The sequence below is a fragment of the Plutella xylostella genome, chromosome 16 (assembly GCF_932276165.1).
Source record: "Plutella xylostella chromosome 16, ilPluXylo3.1, whole genome shotgun sequence".
NCBI lineage: Eukaryota > Metazoa > Arthropoda > Insecta > Lepidoptera > Plutellidae > Plutella > Plutella xylostella.
In genome coordinates, this window is record NC_063996.1 from 4647163 (window position 1) to 4669013 (window position 21851).

The window sequence follows — 21851 nt, forward strand, 5'->3', positions numbered from 1 at the left end:
TTTATGATGAAAATTAAAATCTTGATCTTGTTACTGTTATCTTATACCTAACCTAAAATTTAAAATGCTATACTAATATCACGAGCAATGCAAAAGTTCCACTGGCATAATAATATGGACCGTCAATGGCATTGGGATTTTTTAAATTGCAGTGTATTATATTATAGGTCTCAATAAGTAGATGTAGCTGTACAGTTTGTTGTAGTCAATTTGACACGGCTCTCTTAATTTTGTACGGTAATCGGTTCGTCAAGTGTTCCATCGAACTCTAAGAACAACAAAACAACAGTTTCACTACTACGTAACCGTATTCTAGAACCTTCTCCCGACGCCACTACCGATACCGTTAAGGAGTCGCTTCCTGCACCTGTGAGTCTGTGAGTGAAAGTGGAATGCGTCGGTCTGGTCTGGGATCAACGTCCCGGAGAGGAACTTTCTGGAGCCAACCTGTTGTGTAGGCGCTATTCTGTGACCCAGTTCTCGTTGTAAGACGATTATGGTCAGGCAATAGATTGATTGCAATCGACCATCTAATCTGTAAGTAGTTTAAAGTCATTTTTACACTTTAGACCGCACCGCAGCTAAATATCACACGCCATAATGAGGGTCCGATTACTCCAATTGTGTAGAGATGTGTATAATCGTATGTGCATTGCGCATTGACTATCGCTATTGTTTTTCTATAGAAAATTCGTATGTCATGTGACTTTTTTAGTATGGGGAGTATAGTCTTCATGAATTTCCTAAAGTCGTGGAATAAAAGTCTTTCGGAATAAGCTCCTTGGGTCAACCCATTTGGCTTACAATTCCAATTTGGCAATAATATCCTGTAAACAAATTGTTGCCTGTATCAAAGTTTCTATGGAAAAGCAAATATTTTCGGCTTACTAATTTACCCTTTTTGCAACATTCTGTATTCTGCGTGTATATCGAGCAAGCTGTGGTGGTTTTACAACGATGGTGTCAATCCTCCTCCTTTTAGATTCAGAAATGCTGTACTACCCTGAATAGGGTTGCAGTTGGGCCCGGGCTGGGTTGGGCCACTAACTACTGCCTGTCTATCTATTATACTATTTACTCTCTCTGCGGGGTGAGTGTCCTTTCTCCGGTAGTACTAGTACTAGGTATGATAGTAATCTGTCGGGGAATGTTAAGTATACATATGAAGTTATTTATAAGCAACATGTCTAAAAATAGACGAAACTACTTGTGTAAAGAAATGGTATGGAATCTTCATTGAGTAAACACTTAATAAGTACAATGAAAAGCAATTTGCATATCAAAGCACATTCAATGTGTATCATATTACATGGCGCTTCATTGATGGCGATAAAAACAGAGTTATGATGTACTATGTACCTACTATGGTAAAAATGCCTATTTACTAAAACATAATGATCGTGTGTAGTTTTAACACGGCAATAGATAGGTTTATTTTTCTGCAAGTTTATAATCACAATCATCATTATCAGTCCCCTATCGCACACTGTTAGCGATTATAGCATAGGCCTCCATTTCTGTCTTGATTTCTCAGGAATAACCTCAAATGATGATGGGCACCAATATATGGAAGTTGGGACCATCACCAATAGAAATGAGTGATACGTCGTTGAAAAGGTATTTTTTTGCAGAATATGAATAACGGAAGTGCTACTCCTGATTTACTGTTCAATTAGAATAATCGTACGTTGAAAGTTTTTATATTTTATTTCTGTAATTTTAATGTTTTTAGTATTTTTTCACATTATTTTTTTTTTATAACAAAATGAACATCATTCAATATAATATTATATTTCTTTATTATCTCAGTAAATAAAACTAGTTGAAAGTAATTTCTCCCATTTAATAATACGTGTTTACGTGTATTACGTGTAATACTACCTTCCGACGAATATATTTCAAAATCGACAACTTATACGGATTTGTCGTCATAATATTTATTTGCTCACTTGAAAAGAGCTATCCAACGATGTATGATTCATCTTTATTGGACATAGGTCCCAAAACGCCCATTGTCATTTGTTGAATTCCTACTAACACTTCCGTTTTCCTTGTTCCAGGCGGTTGTTTCGGCGCGTCCCGCAAGCGCACGATCGTGGGCGGCTGGGCCTTCGCCTGGTGGCTCGTCACCGACGTGCAGCGCATCTCACTAGAGGTACAGCATCATCATCATCATCATCATTATTATCACCATCATCAGCACCTACTCTAGACATAGACCTGTCCCTATCGCCATATATAACGCTCTGTCTTCTCGGCCTTCGTCCAGCCACCACTACTCACCAGCAGTCTAATGACAATTATTTGTCGGTCATCATAGTCATAATCATCATCAACTCCGACTCGTCCACTGCGGGACATAGGCTTCTCCTAAGTGCTACAACATGTCTGCTCGGCCTATATCATGCAGCCACAACCGGCTACCTAAGGTCCAGCGGTGGCTACGTTTGCTTGTTCTTAGTCTGCACTTAAGAATACGTCTCCCAGGTCATTGATTCTTCGGTATACACATGTATGTATATGACCGACCCACTGCCACCTTAGCTTGCAGATTTTAAGTCATTGTTTTTAATCATTCTCTCGTCATAGTGCACTGCACAGTGCACAGGTATGTATGTATGCATGTATATTTGTATATGCCGTTTACTTTAGCTGTCTTACGAATCAACCAAACCATTTCATCACCATACTATGCCCAACCCTAACAAACCAACTACTTCCCCAGGTGATGACCCTCAACCCGATGTGCGAGTACGTGGAGACAGCTCAAGGCGTCCCACTCACAGTGACCGGGGTGGCGCAGTGCAAGATCATGAACGAGGACGAGCTGCTCACCACCGCGTGCGAGCAGTTCCTCGGCAAGTCTGTGAGAGAGATCAAGGTCACCGTGCTGCAGACGCTCGAGGGGCATCTCAGGGCTATACTGGGTAAGTTGCATGAGTAGATTGATTTTTAGCGGCTCCGGCCAGAAAGCCGAATTAAAAAAAACATAATTGTTTATTTACGTTAGCCAAAAATATGCTTAAATGCTAGTTGCTGAAACCTCTTTTTAAGTATTAGAAACACCTGTGCCAGGAGACTCCGCTCTTCCTATATATACTTATTTTGTATGCATATACAGGTTATAGTTTTATCACATTAACAATTTTGCTATGAATTTACTAACAAAACTTAATTATTTTTACTTTTATACTAAAAACTTGAATGACTTGCAGTGTTGTAAGTTATTTAGCTGAAAAGGGCCAGTGTCTTGTGAGTTTACGTAGACAGCGCCACCTATCGTCTGCACTAAGAACCATGCATTGTTTTCAGCTCTAGCTTTAGAGCAAGCTGGTGGTAACCATATTCCCCAGTTACTGTTGTAGTTCTCGTGAAGCGGTAGAGGTGGCGTTTTTAAAAATAAACTCACAATAATAAAGTATCAAAATTAGGGTTCTAAAGTTTTCCTAGCGAGTTATAAGTTATACTAGTTTTCCTTATGCACAATATCATCTACAAAATGTTATAAGTACATTATAGAGCAATAAAGTTAACTTTCAGGCTTGTCATATCAACGTCAAAATATATGTGGACAGAATTTAGCTAATTAACTTTTATTTACTTAGAGTTAGGTGTACTTAGATAGGTACTTGCTGAAAATGGTTTATAACTTTACTATCAACAGTTATGAATAACACATCACGGTACTAAAATTTGAAGAAATTTCAAGCCACTTTGAAGCTTTTTACCTAATTCCTTACCCTTACCATACCTGTGTACGATATTTAATATAACGGAAGACAACCGTAATAGCAATAAATCTCAGTCATTGCATTGTCATTGCCAAGAATACATATACCGACATACATTATTGTATGTATAGGTACAGGAGTACATACAAATGAAATGGCGACCGGAAACGGAAAGCTGATAGGGCTTGACCTCGGTGACCTTCACTCGGGTCTTCCGACTGCGGAACCTTCCGTGTGGCATCTGGCCAACGTGTCAAGCCTTTGATAAAGGTACATAATACATGCCTACAGACATACATAAATATACATATGCAGTGCAATATGATGATAGAATGAGATTAGAATGACTTAAATTTAACTAACTAACATTCAAAAATGCCTTTTTGTTTACAACCTCGCTTCTGGTAAAACCTGAAAAACAATTGTGGTAATTTTGGTGTAAAAGTCATATTGATTTCGCCCACCTTCATCTTCTTTGATAGCAAAAACCCTGTACCCTCGGGAAGCGTCATAGCGATCTTTCTTGATACAAAAAAGTCTGCCAATTTTTGCGGGGGGAAATTTTACCGTTTACCATGATTATGTCCCATTTGATATGTCATTATGAGTTTTAATACCCAGCAATAAGGGTTATGTGAAGTGAAATTTAATAATGAACACAGTGTCGTCATTTTTATTGCCAATGGATGTAACAGTTATCGATAAGTGTTATCGATGAATTCGAGAGCATGGGTTGGACATACTAATTACAAATTATTTAAATTATGAAATAAACGAAGCCGCGAAGTATATACCTAACTATGTATTAATTATATTATACTTACTAACTTTTGTAACTATCATCACGACCCATTTCGTCCCCACTGCTGGGGCACGGGTCTCCTTTCAATGAAGGAAGGGTTTTAGGCCTAGTCCACCACGCTGGCCAAGTGCGGGTTGGTGGACCCCAACACAAGCAAGCTTGTGCTGAGAGAGTTGTCGGGTAAGTGGGCAACCCGACTGTCAGATGTTTTCAAGCCGCCCGAAGGCCTCTGACTAGGCTTAACGACTGCTGCCGAAGCAGCAACCGGGACCCATGGCTTAACGTGCCGTCCGAAGCACGGAGAGGAGTCTAGAAAAGAACCACTTGAAATCGGTCACCCATCCAATGGTCATCCAATGCCTGACCGTGCCAGTTGTTGCTTAACCTCAGTGATCAGTTACGATCACTGAAGCCCGGTCGACTACGGACGCTTTGTAACTATATGTATGAACGAAATATTTTGCAAAATAAAATAAATTGTGAGATCCTATGAACTATTAACTTTTTTTGTCGATCAATACAAAATATCTACTTACTGGTACATCACTATTGCATTTTTTTGAAATTGGTTGCTAGGCAACTGCTAATAACAATAAACCATGACCAAATCCGTGATCAAATCCGGAATCCGGATATTCTATGAATTGAAGTTGTCATTTTAGTATGTAAACAAATCATTTTCCTTGAAACGAACGCTTTGCCAACTAGATTGAGTCTAGTGAAAATTGAGACTGCAACTAGTTTTTATAAATCGGTGGGCCTTTCTGGCCTACCACCCCGGCAGAGGGGAACATCTGCCTATTTCGTCTCCAGACCATTCATACTCAATGGCAAAAACTAAAACTGAAGTAGAGTTTTTCACTTTGATGATATTATTAACCAGTCAGATTAATAATAATAATATCATTCGCCAAGCCAAAATAATACACGAACAATATTTCTCACCGCAAAAACCACCATTAGCTTTTAGCTGTTATAGGTAGTTTGTAGGTACACGTATTGCTGAACACTAGCCCGATACGGGTCGGTGTTATTACAACATTATGAGGCAATAGAGCCAGCATTGAGTCCTAAATATCATGATCACGGAAGCCTTAGATTAGGGAAAAAGGCAAAAAACCCTATGAAAAGGAACCAATGACTTGTACAAATCGATGAGGGTACCGGAACAAAAATGCTAAAACTACGACCTCGCTCGATCCACTTCCGATGTACGGAACCACGCTATTTGTCACGATGCTTTCGTGATGGATCGATGTAGTGGATTTATTATTCCATTCTAGTTGTCTCTAGCACTTAATTACTATTGAGTTATTGAGCACTCGGGGTGAATATAAGAATATCATATCTTTACCCAATAGGTAAACTTATTTTATAGCATTACTTACTCAATGTAATGTTTGCGATGTCGGTACTTTATGAATTGATTATTACAGGACGCAGTTCATAAGGGAAGGGACTTTCAGTTTATCCACACATTTAATCCATGGACATGTGCTATAATATTGGTTTAAATCCAAGTGCTACACAATTAATAAGTACAATAGTACCTAAGTGTATTTTTCTATATCTTTCTTTTATATTTCCTGTGCACTCACAACCTTGTGACATTTCTTCGGCACGATGCCGATGGTTTAGGTCGTGAGTAGTGACACATTCAAGGATCTATCGGAATGCCTGATGCCCGGCGACGACGGGTTGCATCATGGCATGTGATGCCACGTCTTCGATACTGTCAGCAATGACATAGGGATGAAGTGATGGAAAAGGTTTATAAATACTTATACCTTGTTTCACGGGGAAAGACATCTGATACAAACAATAACTACCCTTATTCGAATGTAATAAGGGTCCTGTCAGATGTCTTTCCTCGTTAAAAAAAGGTATAACTAATTGCTATAGGTGACAAATGAAAAAAATGCAAGTATATACAGTCACTAAAAGACAGTTGAAAGATACAATAATTGGTAAATATTCTTCTTGCATTCTATAAATTTTTAGTTGATTAATATTAGTACATAATATCTCTTTTTGACTCAATCCAATTCTTAAAGTCTATTAATAATACTCATGAAATATTTGTTGCTAAAATGAGTTTGTTTGTTCGCAAAAACTAGTCGTAAGCCGTGGAAAGACCCGTTTGTGGTATTTTTGGCCGTGTTTAGACCCATTTCGAAAAACAAAGCCTAAAAATACACGTAGATACATAAATGTAACGATATAATTATGCTTAGCTTCGTCGTAAATACCTGTGATCAAAATCGAATCCATAATTGGCTATACCTACTTGTTCTGGGACCCATAAACTTTTTTATTTTGCCCAACAGTCGTTGCTGCCGTACGCAATAAGAACAAAAAGTCTGATTATTTTCATTAACAATGTTGTATGCTCTTTTTGCAGTCGGTACATTCCCTGGCTGCATGCTGGTGGTCACGTAGGCTCTATGTCTTGCAGTTTTCATTTTCACCCGGGCCGGGTGAGGGACCTGTCATTACCGCCCGCATGGGATTTTATCCCGCAATTTGCACTGGTATAATTATAAGATTTTCTGAGTATACTTAGTTACAGTTTTGTTATAAAATTGTTATCTAGATGTGCGGATGATGATACACGAATCTACCAACCCGCAGTGGATCACCGTGGTGGGACAGTGGTCCAAAATTGTGAAGGGAGTTTGACTTTGGGGATATGGACAAATGTTCCATTTGTGTGAGCCAGATGCAGGAACACTTCCACATTTAACAGAATAGAATAGATAGTTTGGTTTAAAATGATTCATACAACAGAGAAATACAAAATCACTTTCACAATGCATTCATAAAACAACAACCACGAATGGAATTTTTCGATGCCATAACCTATATTTTTTTCGGGTCAAACGTGACGTGACACCGGCTTGGCTAAAAAAATATCTAATATGGCCGCTGCACAAACAAGCCGTATTTTCATAATGAAATATTGATGATGCAGCTATACCTACTCATGGAAAGCAAAGGACAAATTAGGTCATGTCGAACTTTCTGGAACTTTCCCGATCCATTCCTCAGAAGAACGCAGCTGGTAGCAATTTACAAACTTTATCTCTGACGGTGAATACATTTAATCGACTGATTATTGAAAGGTATCTGAAGAGTATAGAAGAGAGTACATCGTAGTTATATTACTTGATGGATACAGGCTGTAAGGGTAAACGCGAATCCGATGTTTTACAGTTTATGGTGTCTTAAGCAATTTCACAATAGTCGGTTAAATCGTAACCAGGGAAAGGTTGATCAATTATACGTCATCTCCATATTTAATTCTTGACAGATTTGTCAAAAGTCAAGCAATAATCCCTGGTTATGCTCTACTATGGAGAAATTGGCACTAAAACTTATAACATATACAGTATTATCAACGTATAAACAGTTGAAAGACATTTTGTTATTTTTAATCTTATAGACGTTGTCTCATGTACGCAAGAAACGAACAATGAACAAGTGCAACACTGAAGAAAATTACGTCCCCATCAACAGCAGAGACAATGTTGAAAGAAAATAACCGACATTTGCAGCCGAGGGTGTGGGAGTGGGGGGAAACCCCCACTTTATATTGTAAGCGGTACACGAACCTTCACAGACGTATAAACTCGTTACTGCGAATCGAAACTAAGATCAAGGATATTCAGTTAATTTCCTCGCTGTTAAAATTAAAAAGTTAAAAAGCCTATCCCGCGTTTTTGTGTCAAATTTTACTTCAAATATTTTTCGCTGCAACATATTTTGAAAATAGAACACTTTTATTTTCCATCAACTTCAGTTTGTTTTGTGCCAGTTTTAGTTTTGTATTTAAAGTAGCGTATACACTTCGATTCTCTAGTGTGGTGCATATGACAGAGTGGTGTTCCGTTGTCCATCGCGGTAATTGCTATCTGTTGCCATGTCCCTGGTGTGGATGGGAGCTTTTAATCTCGGGTTGACTGTCGGAGCTACTTATGCTGTTGTTAAAGGGTATGTAGAAATACATTTTCTTAATATGGAATTTTTGCGTTAGGTTTCAATAGCCTTACGTTTTAATTTTAACATAAATTACTTATTTGGTAATAATATTATTCAAAAGGGGTGTTATTTAAAGGTACGGAACGACTGAGGACATTTTTAGTTCATGTACTTTGTAAATAGTTCATAGAAATAACCAGATAGAGTAAAAAGCTCGGTTACCGCCAATAGAACGATACGTCACTCGACTGTTCATGAACCGTTCGGAATCTGACAATTTAGTATCTGAGATTAAAAAACAGACTTTACTTATGTAAAAAGACGGGTCCGGCGAATGTATAGTCAGTCCACTAGTAACGTCTAACACTAAACAACAAAAGAGTCTAACAGAAAACATCTCCAGAGACACTAGAAGTGAATAGTGATCAGTAATGGCATTTCCTCATCTTCTTAACGAACATAACAGGCAGTGCATCTGCCACTTCCTTCGACCAGTATAGTACTAGATCACGAAACGGTCGAAGCGATCCGCACAGTACAAAATATGTACTTAAATTTTAATATCTTGAGTTATGTAACTTTAAATTCCGCTTGGAGTCGTGAACATAAATACAATTATAAGTCTAATTCCCACAATTTTTAGTGCCGTTCGGTTTAATTTTTTTATTAATTACGTAAAATATTCATTATATTAAAAATTACAAGACCAATAATTTCTCATATAAAAAAATACCTACCTATCCTTAAGAATATTCCCAGGAATAGTAATCTTAGTACCAAAAAATAATAATAATGATTTAGGAAAAGGTTGATGGGCCATATTTTGCTAGTAATCTTATGCTATATTAGAAACAATTCAAAATCTTACCTTATGATTTCTCTGATACAGGTAAGAAAATGTTCCGCAACTTGCCCACATTTTCCGACCGTTTTCACCCGGGAGAATACAAACGGTATTACCTCGTAAATTGTTATCGACAGTTAAACAAAGGGTATAATGTTGTTCGTTACTAATAAAATCAGGAGGCTGTATCTAGAGATTAAGTACCTAAACATAGAAAGAGAAAAATATTTATAACTTTTTTGTTTATTATTTGGTATTTCAAAGAATACAGATTTAAAATATTATCTTTATTGGTCACCACAAAAATTAAAACATACAAAGAATGCTTATAAACTTAAAACAATGAACAATGGGCGGTCTTATCGCTAAGAGCGATCTCTTACATGACAGGAAGGATTTTTTTTTAATTATTTTTCTCAATATTAAATTAGAAGCAATTTCTTCTGCAAAACCTGAAAAACCATTTATCGTGTTTGGATAACATTTGCACATACATTATCTACAGTCTAGATCTCGATGACACTTTAGAATGTCAAGGACCGTTTGAGATTTAATGGATTTTCAATTGTTTTTTAAATTAGCAAATTGCGTATTTTACTATTTTTAGACAATACGAAAATCACAAACGAAAATTTTCATTTTTTATTAGGTATTTATTTAATATTGACTATGGAATTGCGTACCTCAAAAAGATAGACGTGCGTTTCTAATGCTTTACCTTTGTTGTTGTTTCAGAGGTGACTTGATGAAGAGACTTATAATTATTAAAGAAAAACTATTTCAAAATGTATGCTTAATGCTTATTTTTCGTCCTGTGTTATCGCGAACTTGTTTTGACTATGATTTTTTGATTCAAAATGTCTTTATAATCACTAATCTACTTATTTCGTTTTGGCTTAGCCATAGGGCCCATAGTCATGTTCACAGTAGGTACATTGTTTGAAAACAATTTATTTTCATACAGGCTTTCTGAAGGCTGCCGTTGACAGATGACTGACTGAACGTGAAAAGTTTGAACAAGTTCAACAGCAGCTGCTGTCACTCTATTTTACTTGGAAAGGTCACGAGGTCACAAGGTTATATTTACCTGAAGTTTTAAGCGCGTTAATAACCTAAAAAGTGTAGGAATAAAGAATATCTGTGTATCTAAAATAGTTTGTAACCCCCCAAAAATTATAAGGATTTTATTTTGATAACTTTCACGACCGCATAGCGCAGTGCCTCTGACTTTATTGTGTCGAGGACCCGGGTTCGATACCCAGCGGGGGCATATATACATTTTAAAACAGATTTTTGTCATCGTGGCTGGATTCTGGATGTACAATATCTGTTATCCTCTTGCCAAGTGTGGAGATTATGAGAATAATTCTTCCGGTCTTGGAGGAAGCCCAAGTCCTACAATGGACTATTAAATATTAAATTTTATAGGAGTGTGTTTATTTTTGCTTTCAAGTCACCGCTAATGAACGGTTGACCCAATTTACATAATTATAAAACACAGATGACTGTGACCACACATAGACAAATGTTTACAACAATGTCAACTCTTTTGGTCTACGTGGTCAAAAGTTCACGACGCGTTTTGTAAAGTTGTCAGTGCGGTAATGAACAACGTGTGACGTCACGCGACCGCTCTCGGTCAAGTTCGAGGTGCGATGATAACGTGCAGTGAGGTGGCTCTGTGGAGGTCGCCTTACTTATTTATTTACTTACTATGTTTACACTAAACTATATACCTTAATGATAGATGCGTATCACTACCACGCGGCTCGGGTGAGTTCAGTAGAGCAGCGGTTCTCTTCCAAGGTACTACGTTCAATTTCCGGAGTCTTTAATGTATTTCTTTATGATAATTTTTGATTTATATTAATATAAAGGAACATAGAATCACCCAGTCTGAATTGTCCTAGTCAGTCCCGTACTTATTGACAATGTAGAGAATGCACTTCCAAGCTACAAAGAGCGGGGAGTGGTTTAAAATGGAGCAAATAAAAGTTTTCTACGTGACTTTTCGCACAACTATTCGTCTCGATACTTTAGTGTAGGGATACGTAAATATATCCTCATCTAATATCTTGCTTTCCCCGTCTTGCTACAGAAGAGGGAAGCCGGGGACGGTTTTTTTTAGTTTTCCTGAGACTCCATGTCATACTATTAAAAAGTAGTGTCTTAGATAGTCCACATTTTAATGCTGATTATTAAAAAATTGTTCAACTTAATCAGGGTGTTTATAATTAATTAATAATTATGTCTTCTTTAATTAAATATGATTTGAAAGATATAGTATAGACACAAAATGAGCAGCATACACACTTTTAATTCTGGACATAGGCCTCTCCCTCTAGGCTTCGCAACAATCGCCCCTCGGTCTCTCTTCTGCCCAATGAACTACTAGTGAACCCCTTTAAGCTTCATAACTTTCAATAAGCTCGCTTTATGAAACAATTCCAAGCCTCCATATATAGCTTTATCTTCAATACTTTAAGCCTGTGGGATCTTTTCTTGCAATAACTGTAGTTGTATTGTATTTCTACATTACACAAATTTTTGCTATTACGAGTATGTTTGTATAACAAACTAAAGATTCCTAAAGTTGATAGTTTTCAATAAAATTTACCTACAATGTACCTACATAGGGTCTAAAGTAGTCTAAACCAATACCGATTGTCATTCATTTAAAAAGCTTCGCTTCGTTTGCCGTATTTGTGCCTAACATTTTGTACATCTTTACTTGAAGATGGCTTTGCTTTATCCTCATCTATCATCCTTAACCCTCCACCACAGTCCCGCCAATCCCTCCCAAATCATAGGCAGTGGAACATTCTAGGCAAATGAAATATGTTAGAAGCTCAAACGCAAAGGATCAAAACGTAATCCGGGATTATAAATGGGCCAGTAAATCGTAGGGTCGCCCCCGCGAATGTTTCAGTCGTTTTCAGGTTAAGTGGCCATCCGTTCAGACATCCGACAATGGGGGACAAAGTGGGGGTCTTAAGTAGAAGCAGCGCATAGTTTTAAGAGCTTATTTCAGCCCGAAACCTTTGTAAGCATCTTGGAATGGAATGTAAATTGAATTGATGTAACAGCAAAGTGTCGCCAGGAAAATCTCGATTCCTTGTCTATTAAATTGCTGAACAATTGCGTATGTAAGTCTAACATCGTACAAACGACAATGTCTGTTTCGACTTTCGAACAATTAAAACATTCTTCTAGATCAGTGTTTTTCAACCTGTGGGTCAAGCTTCTGTAGGGGGTCGCCAGAGGTCGAAAAAACTGGGTACTTTAGTGAAAAAAAACATAAAGATAATTAATTTAATTAATATTTATTTATTAGATAGATCAGCGATCATAAGCATTTTACTCCATCCTTGCGAGCATGGATTTTTATAGCAAACTACTACTAAATCTGGCCAAAATCTGTAGTTTTCCCGAGAAATCTACAGAAGAAGAATACAATTAGCTCGAATCTACTCTTACGTCTTCTTGCCTCCCACCGTAAATTATTAAATTAGAGAAGGTTTTTTGATTGATTCAGGTCATGTTTGCTTCCAATGAGTGCAGAAAATAATAGTAAATAATATTAACTTTATTGAAATATAAAGGTTTTCAAAATTACGTCGATCGATTTTTCAAAGTAAATCCAGAGGTTGTTAATAATAACATAATTAAATTATACAGGTTGTTGCAAAAAGGGTAAGTATTTTTTTTCGCGTGTTTAAAATTTTTGGGCTTAGATATACCTTGATGCACATGTAGTTTTCGGCTTAATATACCCTTTTTGCAACATCCTGTATTTATATAACTAATAAGAAACTTTGACTATATTTAGACCTTTTAAATGGTAGCCAATAAAACAAAACCCAATTTTTTTTGGCCCCTTTAATACATACCTACATGTTAAAAAAACCGAAGGGACAAGGGGGTCGCGAAATATTTTTTAATACCAAGGGGGTCGCGTCATGAAAAAGGTTGAAAAACACTGTTCTAGATAAATAACATTTTACGTAAGTGAAATTTTATAGGGTTCTTCGGAAATTTCAAATTTCTGTGTATTTGCACAGTATTACCTAGTTATCTTTTCTGAGGCTTGATAAATATCAAATTTCAAGCCCACACCCAATCTCCCTGTTAGCAGTCTCCATCAGTCACCCTTATTCATCATAAAAACTGCTGATCCCATCGAAACACGCCTTCAGGCTCCAGCAAGCTTCCCGTCGCTTGTGAACGTCAGTCCCGCCGCGGCCGTCGCGGGCGGCGGGTGCGACCAGCCACGGGACCCCCGGACCACACTCCCGTTTCCTGCTACCAGGGGTAGCCGACAGCTCAAGTTACAGTAGTCGCTGGCAAGTCGGACGCGTTTGTCCGTCAGTTGCAGTGATAGGTTGATGGATTAGACGGGTTGGCAAGTTTTTCGAGTTGGTCTCGAGATTCTGTTGTTGGGGTTGTTTATTAAAAGATAATGTACTTTACCTAAAGAAGGTTAAGAATATCTCAGTTATTCATGAAATCTATTATTTATTTTGATAGGATTTAGATACCGTGTCGATAAAACTTTAAATTTGATAAAAGATTCTGTATTGTTTAAGTACATGTGCGAAGTAAGGAATAGATCTTAGGTAGGAACATCGTTCAAGGTGCCTACACTTCCTATTGACTCAACGCATCTCCACAATGCGTAGGCGTCCAAGGGCCTTATACAGTCTTAGTGCTAAATGGGTCAATTAGTATCGCATACGATCGTCGGGCTTATGTTATCAGAGAAGACCCTTGTCAAGGCCACACTTCGCCCTTCGTAGGGCTTCATTAACAGTTAGAAACGTATTTTTACGAAGTTAGTCATTGTTTCTGACAACACCGCGAATGTTAATATTAATTTAACCTAGTTTTTAGCAATTAGTAGATTAATTAACTCATCATTCGCAAGGATATAATATATATCATGCGGTGTGGTGATGCGGAAGGATCAGTTTGGTTTTAAAGTCGTTGTAAAGGTGTTCTATATTCTAATCTATTTTGTGTAGTGAATTTGTGACTGTCAAAAATATAATTTAGGTAAAGCAGTAAAAAACCTCAAGAAATATTTCAGGAAATTGTTTTTTTATTTTATTATATTTTTGGGTATTTTAATAGTAGTTTTAAACCTATTACTTTTATTATCAAAAAGAAAGAATATAGCTAAGTACCTAGAGACTCTAAATATATTTTTCACTTTACATCATTGTATTTTTGATAAATATTATAATTAATCCGATCACTAGATATTCATAACGTTTCAATATTTATATGCAGAGATAATCCCACCTCAATGAATTTATTTATAAACGCTTTATTGTACACAAACAAACAATATACAAAACAGATTACAAATTTAAAACATATAGGACGTATACAAAGGCGGGCTTATTGCCAAAAAGCAATTTCTTCCAGCCAACCTACGACTGGGTGAAAGAGAAATAGAAAATTAAATCTTTTAACTAATTAAATTTGAAGTAGGTACAATTAACAAAAATCATAAAACCTAACTATTATTAAAGTAAACATGAAACAAAACTACAAATATAAATATAAATAATATCATAATAAATTATAAATATAAAATAGAACTGCATACATATATACTTTAAATTATATATAATATATATTATAAAATATATATATACATATATTATTTTATCTGCCAACCTAACGATTCAAAATAGTGATTCTTTACATTTTTTTTAAAAGTTGCTAGCGATGGTGACTGTCGCACGCTCTCTGGCAAGGAGTTCCACAGACACGCTGCCTTCATAGCGAATGAATCGCTATATGAGGCGGAATTATGAACAGGAATGCTCAACAATTTGTTTTCTACCGACCTCAATGCTCTACCCTGAGAATGAGAACACAAAAATGAGAACTTGCACTTCAGGTATTGGGGAGATGAGGGGTTATTTAAAACACTGTACAATAAGTTGAGAATATGAGTATTCCGGCGAAGGCGAATTGGAAGCCACTGTAATTGAGCTCGATACTCAGAAATGTGATCATATTTGCGCAATCCGAAAATGAATCGGATGCACAAGTTCTGGAGACGTTCGAGTTTGCTGAGTAGCTCTTCAGTGAGGTCAAGATAGCTTACATCGGCGTAATCAAGAATAGGAAGCAGTAAGGACTGTGCCAACGTAACTTTAGTGTTCAGTGGTAGAAAGTACTGCAAGCGCTTAAGAGAATGGAAGGACGCGAACATTTTCTTGCTGACAGCATCTATTTGGGGAATCCAAGAAAGAGTGCAATCCATGATCACGCCAAGATTTTTTACCGTAGCTACGTAGGGTATATCAGTCTGATCGTACCTGACTCTCATGGCAGCTGAAAAGTCAATTTTACGAAGCATTCGTGAGCTTCCGAGAACAATTGCTTGAGACTTCGAAGGATTGAGCAATAGACCAAAAGACTTGACCCACTTAGAAATTATTTTCAAGTTTTCATTTATACAACTGACGGCTGTGTTCAAACTCTCTGGTGGTACACCGGCATAGAGCTGAAGATCGTCTGCATATAGGTGGTAGTTAGAAGTAAGTTTGCTAGCCAGAATGTTGATGAACAGGGAAAAAAGTAAAGGAGAAAGGACGCCGCCTTGAGGGACGCCAGCCAGAACTGAACACCAAGAAGAACTCTCGGCATCTGTACGTACACACTGCTGACGCCCTTTGAGATAAGACTCGAACCAACTTATAACAGCCGGAGATACGTTAAGAGATTGAATAACACCAAGGAGTAACTCAAAGTCAACCGAATTGAATGCATTGCTGAAATCCAGCAACGCAAGGACAGTAACTTGCTGATTATCGATGTTGTGCCTGATGTCATCGGTGACTTTTATTAAAGCTGTGACTGTACTGTGGCCTGGACGAAAGCCGGATTGAAAAGAGTTCAGGAGTTGGTTGTTGGAGAGGTAGGAGGATAACTGTTCGAAGACTAGGCGCTCGAGAACTTTGGACAGAAAGGGTAGGATGGAGATGGGTCGGAACTGGGACAAGGACGAGGGATTAGGGACTTTTGGTAGTGGAAGAATGAAGGCCTTTTTCCAAAGGCTGGGAAAAGAACTACAAAGGAGAGAATAATTCATCAAATTGGTGATGTGCGGTAAAATGACGTCCAGAATAGAAACTATCATGTGGGCACTGATATCATCAATACCTACAGCTTTACTAGTAATATCAGAGATGCATCTCTTAACGTCACGGCCAGTAACAAGTTTGAAATTGAAAGAAGGGCAGTCAGGGATTGGCAAGGAAGAAAGATGATTAAGAGCTTCTGTTCTAATGTGATCATTTAGAACTAATGGAGGTGTAGAGAAATGCTTATTAAGAGCAGAGAGGTCAACGTCGAAGTTAGAATTTGCCTTAGACTTCCCTATGCCCAGTGTTTTCAAAAAATTCCACAACTGCGAATTATCACAGTTTTCTATGGATGTATGGATGTATCGGCGTTTTGCGTCCCTACACACTCTATTGCATCGATTTCTCAACTCCTTGTACACTTTCAGGTTCTCTTTAGTTGGATGTTTCTTGTAGCGGTACTTGGCGTGATCTCGTTTCGTCATGAAGCCTTTAATCTTGTCCGTAAGCCACGGGGCAGGGAGCTGTTTGACACGGACAGGACGAAGGGGTGCATGTTTATTAAACAGGTTTGTGAGCAGAGAGTTAAACATAGTTACCCTCTCGTCAATATCGTCTATGTCGTTCAGCTGTGCCCAATCAATGGCTTTGGCATCCTCAAAAAGTCGCTGCATGTCCACTTTTTTAAAATTACGTTGGAGAATAGTACGCTTTTTAGGTTTGGGAGTGCGGACCTTGTAGGAGAGATAAAGAAGATCGTGGTATGAAAAACAATCAGCTGTGAACTGACCGTGTTTCATAACAAGATCGGGAGAAGAAACAATGATCAAATCTAGGAGAGTAGAATTTGAGTTAGGCGGATGGTGAGTGGCTTGAAGAGGTAAAATGTGAAGATTTTTTGAAGTGACAATGGAGTGCAAGGTATTAGAACGAGAGTTGTTTTTGAGAAGGCAAGTGTTAAAGTCACCCATGACGATAGTATTGTCGAATAAAGGAGAGAAATCTTCAAGAAGCTTCTCGAAGGAGGAAAAGTAATTTACAGTCAGTGAAGGGCTATAGCAAACTCCGAGGAGAATCCTGCTGTAGCCTAGACGCACTTCTATCAGAAGGTGTTCGGCTTTCTCAGAATACTCACTCGGAGATTTGCTGACGATCGTAAAGGGAATATGACTACGTAGATAGATAGCCACTCCACCTCCACCTTTGTTAGTTCGGTCATTCCGAATTAGCTGAAAACCTGGAAGAGGGTATAAAGATGAGTCAAGAGAAGGTTTTAGCCAGGATTCAGAAACAAGAATGACATGAATGTTGTTATTATCAAAAGATGCAAGCATATCGGAGTAATGAGCCGGAATACTCTGAGCATTTATGTGAACTACATTCAGAGATTTCGGACAGTTCGAAAACGCACTGTTGAGATTCGAAGAAAGAGAAACGTAGGACAAGTCACAACTGCTGGCTGTGGCAATTGAGGAACATGAGAGAAAAGAGTCATCGTCATCATCACTATGGGCAGAATCATAAATACTCATATTAAAAATATATACTTAATAGATACAATACAATATACCTACTTAATATAATAAGATTAAACACTTAACTAAAAATAATATTCTATAACTATTTGATATAAATAAATATTTTAACTACCTGCACTATTATTGCCAGAACCCTAAAATTATTTAGTACAAAGAAAATAATAAGTGTCAAAAATAATTATTCTGAGATTGACTTTAACGTTATCGTTACTGATATAGTTCGTTACAGAAATTAACAGATTAACTAATGCATGTGACATTGACAATTTGATTTGACACATGAAAACAAACACAAACACAATAAGAAATATTAAGAAATATGAAATTGAAGGTGGAATCATTTTAAACAATAATTAATTACCTCCAATCTAAAGTGCGAAAAAAGAACACTGAAAAACTGAATAATTAGACACTGAAAAACACGTATTAGCGCTTGTCCTTGAACACAGTAGCCTTACTTCGCGTCACGGGTGCCGCGGCCGAGGGAGCCGGCTTGCTGGGCTTAGACGAAGCCTTGTCACCGGGTGCCTTCGCGGCCGCCGTGGTCGTCGGAGCTGCTGCAGGATGCTTCCTGCACAGCTCGTCCAGCTGCGCCGCCGACACGATCTTGACGCGGCTGTCATCAGGGAGCTTTACATACACGGCCCCATTGGCCGTCCAGCACGCCCGGATGCCGAAGTGCTTGCGACTGCGGCTGTACAGCTCCTGCCTTGTCCTGGTCAAGAACTCCGAGACCACCACTGAGCTAGTCTTAAGGCACTTCTTCTTGGACCAAATGGTTGCCTTTGTGGTCATACTGGCTAGTCTGACAAGAATGGGACGCGGTCGCTTGGAGTTTGGTGCACCCAATCTTATGCACTGCTGCATAGAAGACTCTTGGAAGTCAGCTATCCCCAGCTTAGCCACAGCAATATTGGAGATTACACCAGGAAGGTGCTCATTGGGGTCTTCTGATATGCCAGAGAAGAGCAAGACCTTGCGTCGACTCTGAGAGTCTAGCTCGTCCACCTGCTGCATAAGGCCAACAACTTGGTCTTGGAGTAAGCGCAAGATGTCCATCACTGACTTTTTGAATGCCTCAAAGTCCTTAGTGAGGCTGTCGAGATCCTTCGTCTTCTCCGGGGTACTAGAGGCCTTCAGCCTCCGCTCATAGTCCTCCATCCAGGACCCAAGCACCTTCTCTATGCCAATCTGTTTATTTAGGATGTCTTGTGCAGTGGCCATGATTGCTGTGTTTGTTTTTATAGTGTAAGGTTTGGCAGGTGAGTGCAGTTTGTTGCTACTGCATACAGTAATAGTACTTCAGTTGTAGTTTAAACAAATAGCAGTCAGATGATGTTGCCAACAATTATTAGTCAACTTTATGTATATAATTATACCAAAAAATTGTATTGAGACAAAAAATTTGTATTTAAACAATAATTAATTAAAAGATCTAATAAATTTACTTGTTACTTTTTTTGCTGCTACCTCCCAAAAAAAAAAAAAATGGAATAGGTACATAACTTGTGCATTGGAATGTCAAAGTTGCAATACCTACAATCATTATCATCTGTTGGTCAGATTAGGTCTAATAACATAAACACTAAAGTAATTGGTATTCATGTCAGAATCTAGTGCTAGCTCAAACTGGGAAGTGTATTCAAGGTGACAAACCCTATAAAACTGCATTCGTTAGCCGCATATCAACTGTATTTGACATCACCGATTAGATCCAATCATATCAAGAATCAACATATAACTAGCAGTGTAAAAATAGAAACAGAGTCTTCCACAGTGTAAAATAGTGTAGTGATAAAGTGCAATAAAAAATATTTAAGTGTTAAAATGTTAACGAGACTTGTGCTGCTGCCGATCGTAATGACCATTGGAATAACGTGTTTTAACGTTAAAAAGTAAGTGTTATACGTTTTCCTGATAAGTTCCCCGTCCGCCTGTGTTTATACGTTTAAACATCTTATCCTCAAGCGTTTCTTGTAAGCTTTTCTATAAAATGTTTTGCCTTGAAAAGAAATACACTCCGTGCCCTACTGTCAACAGCAAAAAAAACTGTGATCCCCTAAGTTTAAACTGTCGTTATGTTTAACCAAATTTATGGCAATTTCGTAATTTTTCCATTCCATACTGCCTTTGAAAAGTTTTTGAAATCTTTTTTGTAGAATTTATTAAGGAAACAGATAAATAATTATGCATGAAAAGCTCCGTTAAGAGTTGGTAAATATTATTATAATAAGATAAGAAAGGGACTCGAGGCATTAATTTTATTTAAAATTACAGAGAACAGATCTCGTATTAAAATTGCGGGACAAAGATACATTATTTTTTTCCCTTTTACCTATTACTTCATGTACTTACCTACGACAAATACAACTTTGTAAAGTAATACTGTGTATAAGGTACTTTTGTAGCGTACCGGTCTATACAGAATAGATTACTTTTCTTATGTAATTTATTAATAAGTTACGTGACCTCTTCGTCAAGTCGCGCGCCTTAGACTCGCGCGCCGCGCGCGAGTTGCCACTCCCGTATTTACCTACTTTTTTGTCGTCAACTCGCTCGACTGTGAAAATATGTAGAGTCAGCCGCAAAAGTTATAATTTATTATGCTATTTATACTTAAGGTAACTACTTAAAATGTATAGGGTATTTTATAGGACTTTACCTTAAAATAAAACACAATATCCTTTCGGAGATGTATAATTTAAGATATAATATTCTAATAATAATCAACAACAAAAAATTGGCTTATTACTTATCAACATAAATTCACACATATTTTTATAATCTTATATAACAAAGCAAATAAAAATAAACAATAATATCACAATATGTGAGAGAAACATTGCACTTACTATCAAACTAAATTATTTAAAACAAAATATATGAAATTAAGGCTAAAATTATCAATAGGAAACTAAAAAAAGCATTTGGCTAATAATTACTTAGGTACTAATAAAATCAGTCTTACATGTAGGAACTACAAATCACAGTTTTAATTGTTATAAATGATTTTTATAACAAACGTTACTAAGTAAAACTATCATAAATAATAAAAAAATCACAAGATTAAAAGTTCTGTACATCTCTGCTTCGCATTATGACTATTAGGAGTAACACTAAAACGACGTCACTAAAACAATGACGTTTTAACCCTTTAAACCGGTTTTTGCAACAAAAACTTGAAGGACATAGCTATGACAGGTAAAATTGGCGCACGGGATGAGAGAGATAGCAATCTTGGGTATCATGCGTCATAGGTCACATCCCCTTTTGCCTCATTCCGCACTTCCAACATAGGCTTTATTGTCCCGAAATCAAAGCATCTACTTTAATGGCGACTGTCTAGTCGGTACCTTCTTATGCTAATCAGCCAGGGGACAATATTTAACTATATTTTTTAGTTTCAATTCGTTTGCATCTGACCGTACTTTACATGTACTTTACATGGGCACGCGAGTTGATGATATAAAAAAACAGTAGATGCCAACTCGCGCGGCGCGCGACTCTAAGGCGCGCGACTTGACGAAGGACTCAGAAAACTTTGGTGAAGGAGCAATTACTTTTATGTTTAATATTTTGATAGTTGTAATGTGAATAACATAATTTGAAACATTCAATCAAACTATATGTAGGTACTTACTACGTAAAAACACCAGTTTTCCGATTTTGAATACCTCGTAAATACCTATGTATTTACGATCGGTCGGTAATAAAATTATATTTCGTAATCAGGAATAGGTTACTGTGATCTCATTGGAGTCTTTTGGTTTTTCTGGCCGTGACTACTCACTAAGGGTGTGGCCCCATTGGTGCGTTGCTATCGCATCGTAGTGGTCGCAAAGGAACAGCAATAAAAAA

At 37.4% G+C, this 21851-nt stretch overlaps 1 protein-coding gene across 4 annotated transcripts in view; it reads left to right on the forward strand.

The window, feature by feature from the left end:
* The window catches only part of LOC105390242 (flotillin-2), a 195508-nt gene that overhangs the window by 163464 nt on the left and 10193 nt on the right, over positions 1-21851 (forward strand). For 2 of the 4 annotated variants that reach the window (XM_038118864.2, XM_038118865.2), the window contains exons 2-3: positions 2061-2155; positions 2726-2927. In XM_038118864.2, coding sequence (XP_037974792.1) covers positions 2061-2155; positions 2726-2927 — 297 coding nt within the window. Of the gene's footprint in view, positions 1-2060; positions 2156-2725; positions 2928-8148; positions 8524-19564; positions 19889-21851 lie in introns of those variants that run through there. The other 2 variants (XM_038118866.2, XM_038118867.2) reach the window with 2 other exon arrangements.